The sequence below is a fragment of the Primulina tabacum genome, chromosome 2, assembly GCF_025594145.1.
Source record: "Primulina tabacum isolate GXHZ01 chromosome 2, ASM2559414v2, whole genome shotgun sequence".
Classification (NCBI taxonomy): Eukaryota; Viridiplantae; Streptophyta; class Magnoliopsida; order Lamiales; family Gesneriaceae; genus Primulina; species Primulina tabacum.
Window position 1 is genome coordinate 18,085,932 of NC_134551.1, and position 9,698 is coordinate 18,095,629.

Genomic DNA, 9,698 nt, shown 5'->3' on the forward strand with positions numbered 1-9,698 from the left:
TCGATGCAGGACTTGGGTGAAGCATCTTTTGTATTGGGAATACAGATCTATAGAGATAGATCAAGAAGATTGCATGGTCTCACCCAGTCCACATACATTGATACCATCGTGAAGAGGTTCTCGATGGATGAGTCCAAGAGAGGACATCTACCAATGTGCCGTGGCGTGTCCCTATCCAAGTCTATGTCTCCCAAGACTAATGCAGAGATAGAGGCAATGACACGCATTCCGTATGCATCTGCGATTGGTAGCATCATGTATGGGATGATATCTGTGGGGGCCCGTGCTCCTGATTAATCTTTAATGACAAAACAACCAGGATTTATTAATGTAAACAGCGAAAGCGATTAAAAATTTTCCTTTTGGGCCAATAGAAATTTCGACATGACCTTCACGTAAGTAGGACATCCCAAAAATTTCCAAACCATACAAACAACATTTATATACTCGAAATAAAGTCATAACATCAATTCACAACCCTATAGCCGCACTGGCCAGGACTAAACACATATAGAGCCGGCAAGGCTCGATCACACAACTATCAATACAAAACATCGTAAAAATAACAGTACAGCTACACGGGGAATCTCCCCGGTAAATGTATAACTCCATAATATAGTATATATATATCTGGGAACTCTCAACCATGACTCGACGATTGGGCACCACTACCTGACGCTCCACCAGACGCGTCAAATCCTCCTGGATAACCTGCTATGGCATCAAAAACAACCAAGCATAAAAAGAAACGAGGGGTCGGGCCCCAGTACGACGAACCAGTAATATTACGACAAATATAACTGACATGAAATAAAATCAAGTAAAATGCAATGCAATGCGTGTCGGTAACAACAAAATAATGGATACCAAAGTGGAGTCCAAATGAAACGCATCAGCAACAAGAACAGTGGCCACCCGTGCCAGGACTGCAGCAACGTAATATCATGCCGCCGCTCATCCATGCACGTAGCATCGAGGGTACGGGAGCGACCCGCTCAGTCCTCATGCAAGTCATCGGGAGTGCTAATCCTACCCACCCACTCCATCGATGACGCAACAACTCGATAGATTAATATCAATAGCAATCAAAGGAGTCAAGGCTCGAAATGCTATGCACTAATAGTATCAACTCAAATAAATGCATGAATGCAATCACGTATTCACAGAAGCACATAAGGCACGCCACAACTCATTACAAAGTACTTAACGTCATTTCACATCATATAGACGTCATAATAAAACAGTTCATGCGTACCTCAACTGACTTTAATTTACCACAAAATATTTTAAATCCTCAAGAAAGTCCGGTAAATGCCAACTCAGACAAATCACCTGAATATTAATTTAAATGGTCTTATCATCATATAAAAATTCTAAAACCATTTAAATTCACTAAAAATCCAATTTCAACAATTTAGGCATTTTAAATTCCTAAAATTCCAATATTCGACTAAATGCCTAAAATCAATTATTTCTATTTTATCGTCGCAAAATATTCTTTTTAGCTTTAAATGACGCTAAACTAATATTTAAGCGACTGCGATAAATTCTAGGTTCACCAGATTATACCTCCAACTCGCACAATTCCGGAACCTACAACAATAACCCAATAATTAATCAATAATGATACATTATTTGAGTCGAAATTGAATTAACTTCACGTAGGCAACAATTTGCACCGAGGTAGCTTGTAATCCGAACAACAGTGGCTGAAACCGAGCCTCAACCAAAGCTAACCGGCAACAGGCGGCAAACTCGCCGGAGAAGATGACCGGAATTACGCAGAAAACAGAGGGTTCTCGAAAATTTGCAAAAGTGGTATCAAAAGAAAGCTTATGACATAAGGAAAAAAACCCCTCAATCAATTTTTAGTTTTGAGCGGCGGAAGACGACGAATTTAGCGGTGAAAGATGCGGCGTTTTTCGTCGGGTTTTCGGAAATCACGATTTCACCTAGCAAGAGTGGTATCAATGGATAGCTCTCGTCGAGAGGATTTCGAATATGTATTTACTTAAATTTTTTGGGCGATCGGTGTGGACACAATCGACGGTCAAAGCTTCGAAATTTAAAAACAAATAAAACGCAGATCTCGGTCGGGAAGATGAAGACGAGGAGAGAGAAAAGAATTTTACGTTTATCCTTTTTTTTTAGCTTAATCTTTAACTTTGGGCTGGGCTTGGGGTTCACTTGGGCTGAGCTCTAACATTCTCCCCTACTAATAAAAGATTTCGTCCTCGAAATCTAGTATACACAATTTATACAAAAGTGGTTTACAAACATTTACCACTGATAGTACATTGGGAAATCAGAATACATGGAATAATTTATTACATTTTCAAACAAATGAGGCCAATCCTGATGCATCTTAGCCTCTAATTCCCATGTTGCTTCTTCTCTCCCATGTCTACTCCACTGCACCATAACCAGTGGTATCGTCTTATTCCTAAGTTGCTTTTCTTTACGATCAAGAATTTGAACTGGATGCTCAACATAGCTAAGGGAACTATCCAACTCCACCTCATCAGTCCTCAAGACATGAGAAGGATCCGGCTCGTACTTTCGTAACATAGATACATGAAACACATCATGTATCGCAGACAAACTCTGGGGTAAGTCCAAACGATAAGCCAAAGTGCCAATCCTCTCAACAATCGCATATGGACCAATATAACGCGGAGCTAGCTTCCCTTTGCGCCCAAATCTCATAGTACCACGAAACGGTGATACTTTCAAGAAAACCTGATCGCCAACCTGAAATTCTAAAGGCCTACGCCTTTTATTAGCATAGCTGGCTTGATGATCTTGTGCTGCTTTCATTCTTTTTCTAAACATTTCAACCTTCTCTTTCATTTCTTGTATAAATTCTGGCATTGACATCTGTCTTTCTCCTACATCTTCCCAGCATATCGGAGATCTACATTTTCTACCGTACAAGGCTTCAAATGGTGCCATTCCGATGGTTGCTTGGAAGCTGTTATTGTAAGAGAACTCAACAAGTGACAATGATTCCTGCCAACCACCCCTGAAATCCATCACGACTGCTCGCAACATGTCCTCGAGTGTCTGAATGGTCCTCTCAGACTGACCATCTGCCTGTGGGTGATATGCAGTACTCATCGCCAACTTTGAACCCAATGCTGATTGCAAACTACCCCAAAACTTCGAAGAAAACCTGGGATCACGATCTGATACTATGGTTACAGGCACACCATGCAATCTCACCACATGATCGATGTACATTTTTGCCATTTTCTTATAAGTACAAGTACGATAATAAGGAATAAAATGGGCTGATTTAGACAATCTATCAACAATCACCCAAATCGCATCACAACCACGATTAGAACGAGGTAGGTGTGTCACAAAATCCATAGTAATGTGCTCCCAATTCCACTGTGGCACTTCAAGACTATGTAACATACCACCAGGTCTCATTCTCTCAGCTTTAACATGTTGGCACGTCAAACATCTAGCCACAAAGTCAGAAATCTCTTTCTTCATACCTTCCCACCAGTAATGGGATTTCAAGATATGATGCATCTTTCTGATTCCAGGATGAACATTGTGTCGACTACAATGAGCTTCTCGAAGTATAGCTTCTTTTAAGTCTATCAAATTTGGAACCACAAGTCTACCATTATAGTGTAGACATCCATCAGAAGCAACACTGAACTTGTCTGATTGACCTGTCTGAGTCAATTCTTTCAATCTATGAACATGTGGATCAGTTCTCTGTGCTGCTTTGATTTTAGAAACAATCTGTGGTTCAACTTGTATAGATGAAACTATAAAGTAGTCGCCCTTAGACTGATAAGTCCATCCTGAAGTTCCCAAATGCTCATGAACCTTTGAAATAGTCAAAGATGCCAACATTTTAGGCTGAACCTTTCTGCTCAAAGCATCTGCAACTTGATTCATTCGCCCTGGTTGGTACTGAATCTCACAATCAAAGTCCTTAAGAAATTCCAACCATCGACGCTGTCTCATATTCAAGTCGGACTGTGTGAAAAGATACTTCAGACTCTTGTGATCAGAATAAATCACAAATTGTTCTCCGTACAGATAATGACGCCATATCTTCAATGCAAACACAATGGCAGCTAACTCCAAATCATGAACTGGATATCGAGTCTCATGTGGCTTCAACTGACGAGATGCATACGCAATCAATCGTCCATTTTGCATCAAAACACAACCCAGTCCATTTAGGGAAGCATCTGTACAGACAACAAATCCACCTGAGCCTGAAGGCAAAGATAGCACTGGAGATGTGGTCAATTTTTCTTTCAAAGTCCGAAAACTAGACTCACATTCTGCAGTCCATACAAAACGTCGATCTTTCTGTGTCAATTGGGTAATAGGCCTAGCTATTCTAGAAAATCCCTCAATGAAACGCCTGTAGTACCCAGCTAATCCCAAAAAGCTTCGAATCTTAGACACATTGGTTGGTTTAGGCCAATTGATAACAGCTTCAACTTTACTAGGATCAAAAGATACTCCTTGTGCAGATATAACATGGCCTAAAAATAAAACTCTGTCCAACCAAAACTCACACTTAGAAAATTTGGCATACAATTGCGCTTCTCTGAGTGTTTGGAGAACTAATTTCAAATGTTCTTCGTGTTGTTTCTTTGATCTGGAATAAATCAAGATGTCATCAATAAAGACGATAACAAATTTATTTATGAATTCCCGGAACACACGATTCATTAAATCCATAAAAATCGCTGGAGCATTAGTCAAACCAAACGGCACGACTAGGAATTCATATTGTCCATAACGTGTCCGAAATGCTGTCTTAGGAACATCTTCCTCTCGGACTCTAAGCTGATGGTATCCGGAACGAAGATCAATCTTGGAATACACAGAACTACCCTGCAACTGATCAAACAAGTCGTCAATAAGCGGCAAAGGATACTTATTCTTCACAGTAGCCCGGTTTAACTGCCGATAATCGACGCACATTCTCATCGTTCCATCTTTCTTCTTTACAAACAATACTGGAGCTCCCCAGGGCGACATACTGGGTCTGATATAGCCTTTCTCCAGTAAATCCTGTAGCTGTTCCTTGAGTTCTTTCAACTCTGTTGGAGCTAAACGATATGGTGCTCTAGAAATAGGATTTGTCCCTGGCATTAATTCAATGCTAAGATCTATTTTCCTTTGAGGCGGAAAGCCTGGAATCTCATCAGGAAATACATCTGGAAAATCCTTGACAACGGGAATGTCTGAAACTTTCAATCGTTCTTCCCGTGTTGCATCAAGAGCATAAATAAAAAATCCTTCATTGCCGATTGACAACAACCTGAACATTTCCATTGCAGATACTAATGGAATTCGAGACTGTGAATCATAACCATAAAAATTCCATTTGCTGCCATAATATGGTCTAAATCTGACAACTCCATGGAAACAATCCACAGTGGCTCGATAATTCGTCAACACATCCATACCCAGAATACAGTCAAAATCAGTCATGGCTAATTTGATTAGATTTGTTATCATAATATTACCCTCAAATCTAATCACACAGTTCAAAACTATCTCACGGGACATCAAATATACACCGGAAGGAGTAGCAACTGACACAGTATCCAACAAAGGAATAGTAGCAATCTCATGCTCATCAACAAATACAGCAGATAAAAATGAATGAGATGCTCCTGTGTCTATCAATGCGTGCAGGATAGTAAAAAACATAACAAATACCTGCAATCACTCCTCCTGGTGCATCCTGAGCCTGGTCCTGAGTCAAAGCATGGACTTGGGCTTGCTGTGGCCCTGGAAATTGCTGCTGAGTAGGACCTCTGGGAGGTGGATAACTGGACTGCTGAAATGATGGAGTAGGAGCATATGGTCTAAAGACTGGTCCACGGGGAACTTGACCAAGCTGCTGTGGCTGGAACTGCTGTCTCCCTGCATTAGGACATACCCTGGCGTAATGTCCAACCTGACCACAATTATGACAAGTCCCCTGAACTCCTACACATTGGGAACTAAAATGTCGACCACCACATCGATCACAATGCACAGTGCTAGACGACCCAACAGAACCTCCCCCTCGTGCACTACCTGAACTGGAAGAGCTGGATTGAGACTTCTTCTTGAATTGCTTTCCTTTTACTTTGTACCTCTGCTGTTTGGGTTGTTGGTATGCCTGTACAGGCTGATATGGAGGTAAATCCACTGGCATTGACATACTACTCCCAAATCCCTGAGAAACAGATGATGGACCTGGCTGTGGGTCTCCTCTGAGCAAACTTGCTTCAATTTTCTTCGCCTTTTCCACTGCTTGAATATACGTATTAGGCGATCCAGTCATTACCAAAGTATGAACAGTCCGCTGCAACCCGTACAGAAAACGTAATAGTTTAGCCTGATCATTCCTGGCAACATGTGGAACATAGGGCAAAAGAGCAGAAAACTGTGAAGCATATTCCACCACTGATTTGTTTCCCTGCACCAACTGATTGAACTCTTCTTCTTTAGCAGCATAATATGATGGTGGTGCATATTCTTGGGTAAAGTGAGCACGAAAAGCATCCCAAGTAATAATTTCACCAGAGTCCTTCATTGCTTCCTCTGTGGCTTCCCACCAGAGTTGTGCTCGGTCTTTAAGTTGGTAGATGGCAAGCTTCAATTTAATAATTTGGGAATACTCCAACAAATTAAATAGATGATTTATACTTTTCAGCCAGCCTGCTGCTTTTTCTCCGCTCTCGTTGCCAAAGAATTTTGGAGAACGTAATTCTTGGAACTGAGAAATTATTAACTGCATTCCTCCAACTTTCTGTGTCAGCTGTTCCACTTCTTGCTCAATAGCTACCTGTCTAGCTCCAGGTCTTTCAGGTCGATGAGGTTCTTGGTTCACTTCTTCTTCAACATTTTGAGCGACTTGTCCTCGAGGTCGACCACGTCTACCTCTAATGATATCTGCAAGTCCTCGAGCATTTTGTGCCTCAGATTCTTGCGCTATTTCTTTTCCTTTTCTACCTCTTCCTCCAGGTGCCATTCTACGAGACACGAGGATTAAATCCACAGGTAGATAACAGGTAAAAGAAAGTTATAGGCAATTTCTAAATTACATACCATGCCTAATCAGCTAGTCATTCTAACGCATGTAAATTCAAGAAAATCACACCAAATAATTCAAATAAGAGCAAATAGTCAAACACATGCACAATCATGTTATTTGTGTCTAGACTCAAGTGCCCTAGACTCTAATTCGAGCATATCCCAGTTACGCTCTGATACCAACTGTGGGGGCCCGTGCTCCTGATTAATCTTTAATGACAAAACAACCAGGATTTATTAATGTAAACAGCGAAAGCGATTAAATATTTTCCTTTTGGGCCAATAGAAATTTCGGCATGACCTTCACGTAAGTAGGACATCCCAAAAATTTCCAAACCACACAAACAACATTTATATACTCAAAATAAAGTCATAATATCAATTCACAACCCTATAGCCGCACTGGCCAGGACTAAACACATATAGAGCCGGCAAGGCTCGATCACACAACTATCAATACAAAACATCATAAAAATAACAGTACAGCTACACGGGGCATCTCCCCGGTAAATGTATAACTCCATAATATAGTATATATATATCTGGGAACTCTCAACCATGACTCGAAGATTGGGCACCACTACCTGACGCTCCACCAGACGCGTCAAATCCTCCTGGATAACCTACTATGGCATCAAAAACAACCACAGCATAAAAAGAAACGAGGGGTCGGGCCCCAGTACGACGAACCAGTAATATTACGACAAATATAACTGACATGAAATAAAATCAAGTAAAATGCAATGAAATGCAATGCAATGCATGTCGGTAACAACAAAATAATGGATACCAAAGCGGAGTCCAAATGAAACGCATCAGCAACAAGAACAGTGGCCACCCGTGCCAGGACTGCAGCAACGTAATATCATGCCGCCGCTCATCCATGCACGTAGCATCGAGGGTACGGGAGCGACCCGCTCAGTCCTCATGCAAGTCATCAGGAGTGCTAATCCTACCCACCCACTCCATCGATGACGCAACAACTCGATAGATCAATATCAATAGCAATCAAAGGAGTCAAGGCTCGAAATGCTATGCACTAATAGTATCAACTCAAATAAATGCATGAATGCAATCACGTATTCAAAGAAGCACATAAGGCACGCCACAACTCATTACAAATTACTTAACGTCATTTCACATCATATAGACGTCATAATAAAACAGTTCATGCGTACCTCAACTGACTTTAATTTACCACAAAATATCTTAAATCCTCAAGAAAGTCCGGTAAATGCCAACTCAGACAAATCACCTGAATATTAATTTAAATGGTCTTATCATCATATAAAAATTCTAGAACCATTTAAATTCACTAAAAATCCAATTTCAACAATTTAGGCATTTTAAATTCCTAAAATTCCAATATTCGACTAAATGCCTAAAATCAATTATTTCTATTTTATCGTCGCAAAATATTCTTTTTAGCTTTAAATGACGCTAAACTAATATTTAAGCGACTGCGATAAATTCTAGGTTCACCAGATTATACCTCCAACTCGCACAATTCCGGAACCTACAACAATAACCCAATAATTAATCAATAATGATACATTATTTGAGTCGAAATTGAATTAACTTCACGTAGGCAACAATTCGCACCGAGGTAGCTTGTAATCCGAACAACAATGGCTGAAACCGAGCCTCAACCAAAGCTAACCGGCAACAGGCGGCAAACTCGCCGGAGGAAGATGACCGGAATTACGCAGAAAACAGATGGTTCTCGAAAATTTGCAAAAGTGGTATCAAAAGAAAGCTTATGACATAAGGAAAAAAAACCCCTCAATCAAGTTTTAGTTTTGAGCGGCGGAAGACGACGAATTTAGCGATGAAAGAGGCGGCGTTTTTCGTCGGGTTTTCGGAAATCACGATTTCACCTAGCAAGAGTGGTATCAATGGATAGCTCTCGTCGAGAGGATTTCGAATATGTATTTACTTAAATTTTTTGGGCGATCGGTGTGGCCACAATCGACGGTCAAAGCTTCGAAATTTAAAAACAAATAAAACGCAGATCTCGGTCGGGAAGATGAAGACGAGGAGAGAGAAAAGAATTTTACGTTTATCCTTTTTTTTTAACTTAATCTTTAACTTTGGGCTGGGCTTGGGTTTCATTTGGGCTGGGCTCTAACAATATCTACACGTCCTGACGTGGCTTTCGCACTAAGTGTAGTGAGTAGATATCAATCGAACCCCAGTCTTCCACATTGGAAAGCTGTGAAAGACATCCTCAAGTATTTGAGAAGGACCAATAAATTGTTCTTGGTCTATGGGGGTGGAGAACTGAAATTGGAAGGCTATACCGATTCTAGCTTCCAAAGCGATATCGATGACTCGAAGTCAACCTCTGGATTCATATTCATGCTCCATGGTGCTGCTGTCTCTTTGAAGAGTTCCAAGCAAGACAGTACAGCGGATTCCACCACTGAGGCAGAATACATTGCTGCATCAGCTGCAGCAAAGGAGGCTGTTTGGATAAGGAATTTCGTCCAAGAGTTGGGCGTCATTCCTAATGGAGTTGCTTCTAGTCCCGGTGTTTTGTAACAACACGGGAGCCATTGCTCAAGCAAAGGAGCCAAGGTCTCATCAGAAGTCCAAACATGTATTGAGAAAGTACCACATCCTTC

The 9,698-nt window shown here is 40.9% G+C and overlaps 1 protein-coding gene across 5 annotated transcripts; it reads right to left on the bottom strand.

The window, feature by feature from the left end:
- Nucleotides 1-487: 487 nt before the first annotated feature.
- On the bottom strand, nucleotides 488-7,437 carry LOC142530777 (uncharacterized). 5 transcript variants are annotated; one of them, XR_012816164.1, is made up of 3 exons: nucleotides 1,680-2,015; nucleotides 1,256-1,332; nucleotides 590-711 (listed from the first exon to the last, which is right to left on the bottom strand). XR_012816164.1 is itself a non-coding variant. In XM_075636603.1 (2 exons), exons 1-2 carry the CDS (start codon nucleotides 7,010-7,012, stop codon nucleotides 641-643), a joined length of 1,374 nt encoding a protein of 457 aa, XP_075492718.1. In that variant the 5' UTR covers nucleotides 7,013-7,437; the 3' UTR covers nucleotides 488-640. The 5 variants fall into 5 exon arrangements, 1 of the variants encoding a protein (XP_075492718.1); XR_012816165.1 differs by having other exon boundaries at nucleotides 596-714; XR_012816166.1 differs by having other exon boundaries at nucleotides 682-711; nucleotides 1,276-1,332.
- Nucleotides 7,438-9,698: the final 2,261 nt, after the last annotated feature.

Excerpts from the sequence above, each read along its gene's own strand:
- LOC142530777 (XM_075636603.1), bottom strand. The coding sequence starts at position 7,012 with ATGGCACCTGGAGGAAGAGGTAGAAAAGGAAAAGAAATAGCGCAAGAA. Across the intron at positions 712-5,709 it reads ACCAGGAGGAGTGATTGCAG|GTTATCCAGGAGGATTTGAC; the intron begins GTATTTGTTATG and ends ATGCCATAGCAG.